At 38.4% G+C, this 14,214-nt stretch overlaps 2 protein-coding genes across 12 annotated transcripts in view; both read left to right on the top strand.

Annotated features, from left to right (window-relative positions):
- Positions 1 to 14,214, top strand: part of MYO9A (myosin IXA) — a 347,057-nt gene that overhangs the window by 266,591 nt on the left and 66,252 nt on the right. The gene's annotated exons all lie outside the window — the stretch shown is intronic.
- On the top strand, positions 9,857 to 11,747 carry LOC113910313 (trifunctional enzyme subunit beta, mitochondrial-like). The gene has a single exon (XM_035728243.1). It carries the CDS (start codon positions 9,912 to 9,914, stop codon positions 11,334 to 11,336), a length of 1,425 nt encoding a protein of 474 aa, XP_035584136.1. The 5' UTR covers positions 9,857 to 9,911; the 3' UTR covers positions 11,337 to 11,747.

Here is a 14,214-nt window from a genome sequence, read left to right as displayed (position 1 = left end):
CAAAGTCTCTTGAATTATGGAAAGGGAAAATGAAGGAAAGCTTTACAAAAGAAAAGACATTTTTGCTCATTCTTGACAAAAGGAGTAGTAGCTTAGATAGTATCTAGCCAAGGGGAAAGAGTATAGTAGTCCCCGTTCTCCACTGTTTCACTTACCTGCAATTTTATTTACCTGCAGTCAATCTGGAAGCAAATGATCCTCCTACATCAGCCCTTTCTGCTTTACTTTGCACCTTTATGTTATGGAGATGGCTTCCTTTCTTAAACCTCATGAACCACCCTCTGCTAGTGTCAAACTTTTCTTCTGCAGCTTCCTCACCTCTCTCAGCCTTCATAGAATTCAAGAGAGTTAGGGCCATGTTCTGGATTAGGTTTTAGCTTAAGGGAATGTTATGGCTGGTCTGATCTTCTATCCAGACCACTGAAACTTTCTCCATAATAGCAATAAAGCTGTTTTGCTCTTTTATCATTCACATGTTCACTGGAAAAGCGCTTTTAGTTTCCTTCAAGAATTTTTCCTTTGCATTCACAATTTAGCTAACTGTTTGGTGCAGGAGGCCTAGCTTTCAGCCTGTTTCAGCTTTTGACATGCCTTCCTCACTAAGTTTAATCATTTCTGGCTTTTGATTTGAAGTGAGAGACATGTAAAAAAAAAATAAAACGAGAGATGTGTGACTCTTCCTTTCATGTGAACACTTAGGGCTGTTAATCAGCCAGTTTCAATATTATTGTGTCTCAAGGAATAGGGAGGCCTTAGGAGTGGGAGAGAAACAGGAGAATGACTAGTCAGTGGAGCAGTCAGGACACACACCCATTTATTGATTACCTTTGCGCTCTTAGATGGGTGCAGTTTGTGGTGCCCCAAAACAATTACCAATAGTAACATCAGAGATCACTAATCACAGATCACCCTAACAAATATAATAATAATGAAGCCTTGAAATATTGTCAGAATTACCAAAGTATGACAGAGAGACACAAAGTGAGCAAATGCTGTTGGAAAAATGGTGCTGACAGACTTGTTCAATTCAGGGTTGCCACACACCTTCAGTCTGTGAAATGCAGTGAAGCACAGCGTAACAAAAGGACATATGCTTGTGTTTAAGTCCTTAGCGTGGCTTACTTTTGTTCTCTGAAGGAGGATTTTCCAATTGAGTAACCTTAGACAGCTTAGTCTCTGAGTTTCAATGTACTCATGTATAAAATAGGAATAATGTCACCCACCACTGAGGATTTTGGTGAAGGTTAAACGAGATTATATACTAAGGAAGGGGTAGAGAAGGTAGAGGGCCTGTTATTAACAGGTAGTGCTTAGGCACTTTATACACTTTAAGCCTTGCAAGAATAGTCTTTTTCATGTCTATACAGAAAAGAACAATACCTCAGGATAAAAATGAGCAAAGCATCTGACATTCAAAAAAAAAGACAGTAAGGACAGTTCGTTTATTCAACAATTATTTTATTTCAGGGACTATGATAAATCATAGAAATCTTAAATTGACAAATAAATGTTTATACTTGTTAGTCAAATTAAAATGAACAGTGATTTCCTATTTTGTTCATCAGTGGGCAAAACTGAAAATGAATTAGTTACCTAATTTGGAAGGATATATAAATACAGATTTTTCTCAGTATTGTGAATTGGAGGGTCATTTGCATAACCTTCTTGGAGAAGGTGCTTTAACAATCATGTATTTAGTTTTAGAAATATTTAAAAACAAAAAATGTTGACCCAGCAATTACACATGTAGGAATTTAGATATATCACACTTGTTCATGCTGCGATGTACAAGTTTTTTTTATTGAAGAGGGGTTTGTAATAGGGAGAGACTGAAAACAACGTAAGTTTATAAGGAAAGGGTTATATAAACTAGATACACTTATGAAATAGGATGCTGCTTTAACACTAAAGTAAAAGAAGCCATTCTCCAAGGTGTTTTGTTAAGGAGCTAATAATCACTATATAGAAAGCCACCATTTGTATATTTTTAAAAAACAAAAAGCATTTCCATATCTGTGCTCATAAACACAAACTATCTGAATTAGACATAAGAAACTAATATCAAGGATTATTTTCTACAAAGAGGAACTAGTCAGAATCCAGAGGTAAGGAAAAACTTACCTTTTGTTGATTCTATTTTGTACTTTTGATCCATTCAGTATAAAATAACTTCATAAAAACAACTTTAATATTGGGGAGTTCCAATAGAAGAAAATAATACGCATGTGTGTGATTTACAATTTTATGAATAGAGGAATATCTGTGAGATAAAATGTTAGTATCTGGGAATAATTGAAGCATCACAGAACAAGGCCATATTATGAGACTGGGACGAACTGTGAGGTGAATTTTTTTTATTTAGTTTGTTATTTGATTAATTTATTAAGGCAAAAATGACTACTAACACTCCACTGCCAGGCACTTTATTTAACTTTTTCTTTTAAAAGATTTATTTAAGAGCACCTGGGTGGCTCAGTCTTAAGTGTCTGCCTTTGGCTCGGGTCATGATCCCAGGGTCCTGGGATTGAGCCCCGCATCGGGCTCCTTGCCCAGCAGGGAGCCTGCTTCTCCCTCTCCCCCTGCCTGCCGCTCCCCCTGCTTGTGCTCTCTCTCTCTCTCTCACTGTTTCTCTCTCTGTGTAAAATAAATAAATAAATAAAATAAAAATAAATAAAAGATTATTTGAGAGAGAGACTGCATGCCTGCGCCTGTGTGGGAGTAGAGGAGGGGCTGAGGGAGAGGGAGAGACAGAATCTCAAGCCAACTCTGCATTGAGCACAGAGCCCGATGGGGGGGCTTGATCTCATGACCCTGAGATTATGACCTGAGCCAAAACCAAGAAAGAGTCAGATGCTTAACTGACTGAGCCACCCAGGCGCCCCTATTTAACTTTTAAATTTGAGGCATAATTGACATGAAACATTAGTTTCAAGTGTACAACATAATCATTTAGTACTTGTATATATTGTGAAATGATCACAAGAAGTTCAGTTAACATCTGTCACTATAGATAGTTACAAAAAATTTTTTTCTTTTGATAAGAACTTTTAAGATCTACTTTCTTAGCAACTTTCAAATATGTGATACAGTATTATTAAGTGTAGCCACCATATTCTACATTATATCCTCATAACTTAATTATTTCATAACTGGAAGTTTATGCAACCTTCCCTACAATATATTTTAATAACAGGCAGTGTTGCCAGTCATCATCAATGCTATTCTTGGTCTGGTTCTGTTTTGTCAGTATAATCTCTTAAATTTTTAACTAGTTTTATTCTTAATTCAGAAATTCATATAAACATAATTTAAAATGATATTCATTATAAAGTAAGCCTCTTTTCCAGCCCTTCTTCCTAGATATAACCACTGCAACCAGTTTTTTTTTTTAATTCCAGAAATATTCTGTGCCTTTGTTAGCATTTGAATGTATATATATTCTCCTTCCTTTTTCAGGATATTCTGAGTGGGATTTTTTATTTTGTTTATAGTTGATTTGTTTATTATAGAAATGTAAATTTGTCACTTTTCTTTATATTTGAGGTTTTTCTTTTTCTTAGACAAATAATTATATGATTATTACAATAATTTTCTTTTACTTTTCCCAGGCCTTTCGCTATTGTTTGATTTGTTTCCTTTAAAAATAGTAATCATCTGGAATCTATTTTAGTCTCAGGTCAGATAGGGATCAAAGTCTGATTTATTTTTAAAAGCATGTCAATTGTCTGAACACTGTTGATATATTTCTTTTTCACTGAAATATCGCTTTTATAATATACTTGATTCCGAATGTATTTATATTTAATTTTGAATTTTCTATTCTTATTCATTGATCTGTTTATGCATGTATCAAGTCTTTTAAATTACTTTTTGTTTTATCAAATATATGTACATGTATACCCCCATATACACATGACTAAAAAGTCTTGAAGGATATTCTTTTTGTGTATTTAAGTTTTTATTTTAATTCCAATTAGTTAACATACAGTGTTACATTAGTTTCAGGTGTACAATAGAGTGACTCAACACTTCCATACAATACCCTGTGCTCATCACAAGTGTACTACTTAATCCCCATCACCTATTTAATCCAGCCTCTACCACCCTCTTCTCCATTAACCATCAGTTTGTTCTCTATAGTTAAGAGTCTTTTTCTTGGTTTGCCTCTTTCTCTTTGTTTTTCCTTTGCTCATTGGTTTTGTGTCTTAAATTCAACATACGAGTGAAATCATATTGCATTTGTCTTTCTCTGACTTACTTTGCTTAACATAATACCCTCTAGCTCCATCCATATTGTTGCAAATGGCAACATTTCATTCTTTTTTATGGCTGAGTAAAAACCACATCTTCTTTACCCATTCATCAGTAGATGGACATTTGGGCTCTTTCCATAATTTGGCTATTGGTTGTAATGCTCCTATAACATCGGTGTGCAAGGTGAATACCTAGTAGTACAATTGCTGGATCACAGGGTAGTTCTATTTTTAACTTTTTGAGGAACGTCCATACTGTTTTCCAGAGTGACTGCACCAGTTTCCATTCCCACCAACAGTATAAGAGGGTTCCCCTCTCTCTGCATCCTCGCCACCATCTGTTGTTTCCTGTGTTGTTGATTTTAGCCCTTCTGACTGGTGTGAAGTAATATCTCCTTGTAGTTTTGATTTCTGTTTCCCTGATGATCAGTGATGATGAGCTCCTTTTCATGTGTCTGTTAGCCATCTATATCTCTTCTTTGGAAAAATGTCTGTTCATATCTTCCACCCATTTTTTTAACTGGATTATTTGTTTTTTTGGTGTTGAGTTTTAATAAGTTCTTCATATATTTTCCACACTAATCTTTTATTGGGTATGTCATTTACAAATATCTTCTCTCCTTCCGTAGGTTGCCTTTTAGTTTTGTTTATTGTTTCCTTTATTATGCAGAAGCTTTTTATTTTGATGTAGTCGCAATAGTTTATTTTTGCTTTTATTTTCCTTGTTTTAGAAGACATATCTAGAAAAATTTTTCTACGGCTGATGTCAGAGAAATTACTGACTATTCTCTTTCCTAGAATTTTTATGGTTTCGGGTGTCATATTTAGGTGTTTAATCGATTTTAAGTTTGTTTTTATGTGTGGTGTAAGAAAATGGTTCAGTTTCATTCTTTTGTATGCAGCTTTCCAGTTTTCCCAGCACTGTTTGTTGAAGAGACTATCCTTTTCCCATTGCATATTCTTAACTGCTTTGTCAAAGATTAATTTACCATATATTTGTCGTTTTTTTTTCCTGGATTTTCTGTTTAGTTCCACTGATCTATGTGTCTATTTTTGTGCCAGTACCATACTGTTTTCATTACTGCGGCTCTGTAAAATAACTTGAAGTCCAGAATTGTGATGCCTCCAGCTTTGCTTTTTCTTTTTCAGGATTGCTTTCTATTCAGGGTCTTTCTATCCCTACTTTTTAATCAAGAAAGGATGCTATATTTGGCGAATGCTTTTCTGCATCTATTGAGAGTATCGTATGGTTCTTATCCTTTGTTTTATTAATGTGGTGTATCATGTTAACTGATTTGTGGATATTGAACCCCCCTGTAGCCCAGGAATAAATCCCCCTTGATCATGGTGAATAATCCTTTTAATGTACCTTTGGATTCAATTAACTAGTATCTTGTTGAGAATTTTTGCATCCATGTTCATCAGGGATATTTGTCTGTAATTTTCCTTTTTTTTACTGGGGTCTTTGGTTTTAGAATCAAGGTAATGATGGCCTTATAGAACGAGACTGGAAGTTTTAACTTCCATTTCTATTTTTTGAAACGGCTTCAGAAGAATAGGTATTAATTCTTCTTTAAATGTTTAGTAGAATCCCCTGGGAAGCCATCCGGCCCTGGAGTCTTGTTTATTTGGAGATTTTTGACTACTGATTCAATTTCTTTGCTGGTTATGGGTCTGTTCAGGTTTTCTATTTTTTTCCTCTGTCAGTTTTGGTAGTTTATATGTTTCTTACGAATTTATCCATTTCTTCCAGATTGCCCAATTTGTTGGCATATAATTGCTCATAATATTCTTTCTTTCTTTTTTTTTTTTAAGTAGGCTCCACACCCAGTGTGGAGCCCAGCGTGGCGCTTGAACTCACGGCCTTGAGATCAAGACCTGAGCTGAGATCTAGAGTTGGACGCTCAACCAACTGAGCCACCCAGGCGCCCCCATAACATTCTCTTAGAATTGTTTGTATTTCTGTGGTATTGGTTGTGATCTCTCCTCTTTCATTCGTGATTTTATTTATTTGGGTACTTTCTCTTTTCTTTTTGATAAGTTTGGCTAGGGGTTTATCAATTTTGTTAATTCTTTCAAAGAACCAGCTCCTAGTTTTGTTGATCTTTTCTTTTTTTTTTTATTTTCTATATCATTTATTTCTGCTCTAATCTTAATAATTGCTGGTTTTAGGCTTTAGGCTTTATTTGCTTTTCTTTTTCTGGCACCTTTAAGTGTAAAGTTAGGTTTTGTATTTGAGACTTTTCTTGCTTCTTGAGGTAGGCCTGTATTACTATCTTGTTTCAAGTTTCATAGCATTGTGGTCGGAAAATATGCATGGTATGATCCCTGTCTTTTTATACTGTTTGAGGCCTGATTTGTGACCCAGTATGTGATCTATTCTGGAGAATGTTCCATGTGCACTCGATATGAATATGTATTCTGATGCTTTAGGTCCATCTCCTCACTTTCAATCTGGAGGTGTCTTTAGGTCTAAAATGAGTCTGTTGTATGCAGCATATAGATGGGTCTTGTTTTTTTTATCCATTCTGACACCCTGTGTCTTTTGATTGGAGCTTTTAGTCTATTTACATACAAAGTCATTATTGATAGACACGTACTTATTGCCATTTTATTACTTGTTTTGTGCGTGTTTCTGAAGATTTTCCCTGATCCTTTCTTGTCTTTCTTACTTTCATGGTTTGCTGATTTTCTTTAGTGATTTATTTGGATTTCTTTTTCTTTATTCTTTGCATGTTTATTAGTTGTTTTTGATACATGGTTACCATTAGGTTTGTACATAAGGTCTTCATATAGTAGTCTGTATTAAGCAGATGGTCTTCTAGGTTTCACCCCATTCTTTTCTCCTCTTCTCCCCCATGTTTTAGGTATATGTTATATTTTGTGTCCTTCTTTTGGTGAGTTCCTTGACTGATTTTTTACAGAAATATTCATTTTTACTGCTTTTGTGTGTCTTAGCTTTATGCTGTCACTTTTGATCTCTCCTTTCCACAGTGTCTCCTTCAGTGTTTCTTGCAGGGCTGGTTTAGTGGCCACAAACTCCTTTATTTTTTGTCTGGGAAACTCTTTATCTCTCCTTCTATTCTGAATCATAGCCTTGCTGGATAGAGTATTCTTAGCTGCAGATCTTTCCCATGCAGTACTTTGAATATATCATTGCCACTCCCTTCTGTCTTAGAAAGTTCCTGTTGAAAAATCTGCTAGCTAGCTTTATGGGTTTTCACTTGTAAGTTACTGACTTCTCTTTTCTTGCTGCTTTTAAGATTTTTTTCTTTATCACTATATTTTGTAAATTTAATTACAATATGGTTTGGTGTGGGTCTGCTTTTGTTGATTTTGATGGGAGTTCTGTGTGCCTCCTGTGGATCTCAATATCTCTTTCCTTCCCCAGGTTAGTAAAGTTTTCCACTGTTATTTCTTCAAATAAATTTTCTGCCCTCTTTTCTCTCTCTTCTTCTGGAATTGTGGTAATACGAATGTTACTGTGTTTTATGGAGTCACTCATTTCCCTGGAATAAGTCTGTTCTCGTTTTGCGTAATTCTTTTCTCTCTCTCTCTGTTCAGCTTGATTACATTACTCTTTTCTAGGTCATTAATTTGGTCCTCTGCTTCTTCCATTCTGCTGTTCATTCTTTCAGGTATGTTTCTCATTTCGTTTAATGAGCCCTTTACTTCTGCTGTGTTGTTCCTTATCTCTGTGGTAAGGGCCTCACTGATGTCTTCCACTCTTTTCTCAAGTCCAGTGAGTATCCTTATAATCATTGCTTTAAATTCTCTATCAGACATGTTACTTACATCTGTTTTGCTTAGATCTCTGGCCATGGCATTGTCCTGTTCTTTCATTTGGGATAAATTTCTCTGTCTCCTCATTTTGTCTGCCTCTCTGTGTCCGTTTTCTTTGTGTCTAGAATGTCACCTATGTTTTCTGCTCTTGAAAATAGTGACTTAACAAAGAGGAGGTGCCGGAGTGCCCTGCAGTGCAGTGTCCCCTGTTCACCAGAACCTGGCACTTCAGGAGAGTATCCTTGCTGTTGTGTCTGGGTCACTTTTCCTTTGAGTGCAGTCATCTGCGCTGACTCCCTGCCTGTTGTGGGCCATGCTTACTCCCTGTGGTGTTAGTGGGACCCAGACAGGCCAGCTCTGACAGGATATGTCCACCAGGGAACTTGGGAGCAGGGCACATTGTCAGCAAAAGTGGCATTGGGCTACGAGTTTTATGATGGATCCGTGACGCGCCGCGATGGCTTGGGGGCGTGAGGCTGGGTGTGACTGTGCAGTGACGGCTAGATTTCACTGGGCCTGGTATGTGACAGTGGCCGGGGGTGCATGGCAGGGCAGTGCTGCTTGCTGTGGGGCAAGGCAGCAGCAGTGCACCTGGTAGCTGGGCAGGATGCATGCAGCTTCAACAGAATTTTCCCTGCGGGGTGCCTGGGTGGCTCAGATGGCTAAGTGTCTGCCTTCGGCTCAGGTCATGATCCCAGGGTCCTGGGTTGGAGCCCCACATCAGGCTCCCTGCTCAGTGGAGAGTCTTCTTGTCCCTCTCCCTCTGCCTCTTCCCATGCTCATGCGGGGTCTCTCTCTCTCTCTTTCTGTCTCTCTCAAGTAAATAAATAAAAACATCTAAAGAAAACTTTTTTCCTCTGATCCCTGGGCCAAGGCTACAAGTGTCTGTGCAGCCCCACCTCCCCCAGGTGGCTCTGTGTTTTTGCTGGGGGGTGGGGGGAGAAAAATGGTGATTGCAGGCTCCTTCGTTTTCAAAGAAGTCCCCCAAAAGGCTCCCAAAGCATAATTAACATATGGGTCTCCTGTTTGCCCCCAGCATTGTGTAAACTGCCATTTTTATGTTGCCTCTCCATGCAAGCTGCTGTCTCTTTGAGGGCAGTGATCCAGCTATCACTTGCCCTCCCAGTGCTGAGTGTCACCCAGTGCTGAGTCAGCTGACTTTTAAAGCTCCAGGCTCCAGGGCGCCTGGGTGGCTCAGTTGGTTAAGCAACTGCCTTCAGCTCAGGTCATGATCCTGGAGTCCCTGGATCGAGTCCCACATCGGGCTCCCTGCTCTGCAGGGAGTCTGCTTCTCCCTCTGACCCTCCCCCCTCTCATGTGCTCTCTCTCTCAAATAAATAAATAAAATCTTTAAGAAAAAAAAAGCTCCAGGCTCCAAGTCCCATTGCTTTTCCAAACTCATTGAATTCAGCTCCTTTGGGTGTTAAAGCCAAACGTTATGAGGATTATTCTTCCCCATGTGAGCTACCTGGTGCCGGGACCCATCTCTTTGCCTTCTCTGCACATGTAGCTCCTTCCCTCCTGTGGGAAGCCTCCCTCTACTTTTCTGATTTTCCTAACCTTTCAGATGCAGCTTGTTCTCTGTATTTAGTTGTAGAGTTTGTTCTGCCTGTCTCAGTTCACTGTCTGGTTTATTGATTTGGATACGGGTGATACCTGCTTGTAAACATGGGACAGAATGAGCTCAGACTCCTCCTACATTTGTATTTTTAAATTAATACATATTTATTAAGAAACATTGGAAATATAGAGAAAATAGTAAAGAATAAAACACAGTCATTGCTAGAAATAGTCACTATTAAAATCTTGTTCCTTGGAGTCCAAACCTTCCGTGTCAGCCGCGGGAGTTCGAGAGAACAGAGCTAAGATTTCAGAATGACTTCCATCTTGACTTACACGTTTAAAAATCTTCCCAATACATCAAAATGGGCCCTCCAATCTCTAAGACCTCTGAGCTGTTCCTCCCAGCTACGATCTGCCCCAGCTGCCCAGACCAAATCCAAGAAAACCTTAGCGAAACCCAACATAAGGAATATCGTGGTGGTGGATGGTGTTCGCATTCCGTTTTTGCAGTCAGGCACTTCGTATAAGGACCTGATGCCACATGATTTGGCTAGAGCAGCACTTTTGGGTTTGCTGCATCGGACCAATGTCCCAAAGGATGTTGTTGATTATATCATCTTTGGCACAGTTATACAGGAAGTGAAAACTAGCAATGTGGCTAGAGAGGCTGCCCTCGGAGCTGGCTTCTCTTACAGGACTCCTGCTCACACTGTCACCATGGCCTGCATCTCTGCCAACGAAGCCATGACCACAGGTATTGGCTTGATCGCTTCTGGGCAGTATGATGTGGTCGTGGCAGGTGGTGTAGAGTTAATGTCTGACGTCCCTAATCGTCATTCAAGGAAAATGAGGAAAATGATGATTGAGCTCAATAAGGCCAAGACTCTGGGTCAGCGATTGTCTTTAATCTTGAAATTCAGATTGAATTTCCTATCACCTGAGCTCCCTGCAGTGGCTGAGTTCTCCACCAGTGAGACCATGGGCCACTCTGCAGACTGGCTGGCCGCTGCCTTCGCTGTTTCGCGATTGGACCAGGATGAGTATGCGCTGCGTTCACATAGCCTGGCCAAGAAGGCACAGGATGAAGGACTCCTTTCTGATGTTGTACCCTTCAAAGTACCAGGAAAAGATACAGTTACCAAAGATAATGGCATTCGTCCTTTCTCTCAGGAGCAGATGGCCAAGCTAAGACCTGCATTCATCAAGCCCTATGGCACGGTGACAGCTGTAAATTCTTCTTTCCTGACTGATAGTGCATCTGCAATGCGGATTATGGCAGAAGAAAAAGCTCTGGCCATGGGTTATAAGCCGAAGGCATATTTGAGGGATTTTGTCTATGTGTCTCAGGATCCAAAAGATCAACTTTTACTTGGACCAACATATGCTATTCCAAAAGTTCTGGAAAAGGCAGGATTAACAATGAATGATATTGATGCTTTTGAATTTCATGAAGCATTCTCAGGTCAGATTTTGGCTAATTTTAAAGCCATGGATTCTGATTGGTTTGCACAAAACTACATGGGTAGAAAAACCAAGGTTGGGTCACCTCCTCTGGAGAAGTTCAACAACTGGGGTGGATCGCTGTCCCTGGGACACCTGTTTGGAGCTACTGGCTGCCGGTTGGTCATGGCGGCTGCCAACAGACTGCGGAAGGAGGGAGGCCAGTACGGCTTAGTGGCTGCCTGTGCTGCTGGCGGGCAGGGCCATGCTATGATTGTGGAAGCGTATCCAAAATAATAGATGATGAAGAGGTGACCTGGAGTTTCTGTGCAACACTCGCACTAGGCAATGCCATTCCATTGCATTACTAAATGACATCCTTAGTTCCTAGCTCCTCTTAGGAAAACACAACCTGTGGCCTTCTGTCAAATACTTCACAATGAAACCTTGCTAGTGCTCTGAGCTTTCCAGAAATCGTGGCTTACCGCTCTTTCAGGGATTTCTTAGTCACCAGAATCACAGTGATAATGTTTAAGCAATTGTTTTTGGTCTCTGTTTTCATTAAATACTAAGAGTTGCAATTTGGGAAAGAGGTTAGCTGAGATTTGGAGTCATCTTTATAACATTTGCAAATTACACTCTTTCCTGTTTGTGACCTAAAGACAAGTGTTTTCTATAAAATACAAACCAATGTGCCTAAAGAAACTTAATTACGGAAAAATAATTCAGAGTTTAAATGTTCTTGACAACTTACAATAAATGTTTAGATGTATAAGTACCCTGTGAACCTTAATAAATGAGAAAGTATCGAAAAAAAAATCTTGTTCCTTTTTAATTTTTTTCTCTGATTTGTATTGGTACCGATTAACATCAGAAGAAAAAAATCGGAGATTCATTCTTGTGAACTGGCTGTCATTTGCCTCTAGACGATGTTAGACAGAAATAAAGCCCAATTCTAGCCAAGCTTTCCTTTTATAGACTTCATGCAGATTAACTCTATCCTGTTAATATATCATTTCTTGAGATAGAATGAATATAGTTACTAATTTCTGAATTAAACTATAATTCAGTTGTGCTTCCCTAAGTTTTACCAGTTGGATTTTGAATGATCACAGAACATTTCTTGCATAATTTCTAAAGATGGTTGAGTATTCCTTTTGCAATTTGTTGGAGGCTGTTTTTGTGTATTTCCCAGCTTAAATAGAAGTACTTACTTTGGGGCGCCTGGGTGGCTCATTTGGTTAAGGGGCTGCCTTCAGCTCAGGTCATGATCTCAGGTTCCTAGGATTGAGCTCCGCATTGGGCTCCCTGCTCAGCAGGGGGTCTGCTTCTCTCTCTGTCTCTCCCTCTGCCCCTCCTCCCTGCTCGTTCTCTGTCTCTCTCTCTCTCAAATAAAAAAATCTTTTAAAAAAAGTACTTACTTTTCCTTAAGCATACTATCCTTTTTTGTGCCTTTGCTCAATTCTGTGGATTCAACTCAATCATTACCTCCTCCCCTCTCCATGATACCTTTTCATCTATAGAAACGTTACTTTTTTCTTTTTGTTTCCATTGTACTTTGGAACTTCTACCATCTGCTATCAATACCTGTTTTCAAAGTCACTGCTTCAGGTCTCAGTCTCTTGGTCTGCATCTCAGCCAGCAGAGATAGAGAAAAGGCAGCAGAGCCCGTAACTCTAGGCATGAACTACAAGTCCCATGCACCACTTATATTCACTCATGTGGCTGTTCATAGATACAAAAGAAGCTGGAATATGTAAACTTTAGATAGACAGTCATGTGCCCAGCTAGAGCTTTGCAACTCTATATTAAAATAAATTCTTTCTAATGCATATTGTTAGCATTCTTTTCTACAAGCAAATACTTATTCCAGTTCCTAACAGATGGTAAGCATCTATAAATATTTAACTGAATGAGTGAATGCACGAGTGATTTGAAAGGGCTGCATGGTCTCCCCTGTACTCTTGTCCAGCCTATTTCTCACTCTTCTCTACTTGTCTTCTCACTGACCTAGATCAGTTCTTGTTTCATTTTTGTTTCTTTCCCCTCTCCTCTCCTCTCCATGGCCCTCCTATCCTTCTCTTCTACCCTGCTCCCTTTTCATTTTGACAGAATTGTAGTTACAGAAAATTTGCAGGAAAAGTAAAAAAACCCTATGTTTCTTCACCCAGATTTATTCAGATTTCACCAATTTTACGAATATTGTCTCTTTATAGCAAAAGATCTTTGTTGTATTCAGTTGTCATGCCTTTTTAGGCTGTTTTAATCTGGAACAATTCCTCAGTCTTAGGTTTTCATTGCATTGACATTGTTGAGGAACATATACCAGTTATTCAGAATTGTTCCTCAGTTTGAGTTTGTCTTATATTTCTTCATGATTAGTTTCAGGTTATGCATTTTGGGCATGGAATACCACAGAAGAGATGCTGTGTTTTTTTTTCAGTGTTTGATATTAGGAGATATGGTATCTATCTGCCCCATTACATTTGATGTCCATAAGGATGTTTCTAAAAAAAAAAAAACAGCAAATTTACTATTATTTTCCTTTGTAATTGAGTATCTTTTGGGAAGATAACTTGAGACTGTGTAAATATCCTTATATTCCTTCAAACTTTCACCCACTAGTTTTAATATCCCTTGATGATTCTTGCCTAAATCAGTTACTACTATGATGGTTGCCAAATAGTGTTTTTTAAAATTCCAGCGTTCATTCTATATTCATTAGTTGAATTTTTGCCATAAAGATGAGTTTTTCCTTCTAAGTTATAGCCTCAAGGGACTCCCACTGAACAAATTAGTGACATTTGGAGCATTGAAATAAAGGACAGGAAAAGATTATAATCCATTAATAAAACAAGAATCTCTGAGTCTGTACTGATACAAATAATTTCTTTTTGAACAGTATTTTTTCTAATGGGTAATACATTTATATTATTAAAACATCTTTTGAAAAGTGTGTATACTGAGAAGTCTAACTGCCCCTTTCCCTTCTTTGTCCTCTACAGGTATATATTGTTGTTAGTTTCTTATTTATTTTCCCGATGTTTCTTTATCCAATATAAGAAATAAGGCATATGCTTATTTTCTATCCTTTCTCACACAAAATTTAGCATATTATATAATAGTATAATACTCTTTTGTGTCTTGTGTTTATCATTGAACAATATATTTAGGA

This window comes from Zalophus californianus, chromosome 6, assembly GCF_009762305.2.
Source record: "Zalophus californianus isolate mZalCal1 chromosome 6, mZalCal1.pri.v2, whole genome shotgun sequence".
Taxonomy (NCBI): domain Eukaryota; kingdom Metazoa; phylum Chordata; class Mammalia; order Carnivora; family Otariidae; genus Zalophus; species Zalophus californianus.
The sequence above is the reverse complement of the archived record's forward strand: the minus strand, read 5'-3'. Positions and strand labels throughout refer to the sequence as shown.

What these genes read in the sequence shown, in the direction of transcription:
- LOC113910313 (XM_035728243.1), top strand. Translation starts at nt 9,912, where the DNA reads ATGACTTCCATCTTGACTTACACGTTTAAAAATCTTCCCAATACATCA.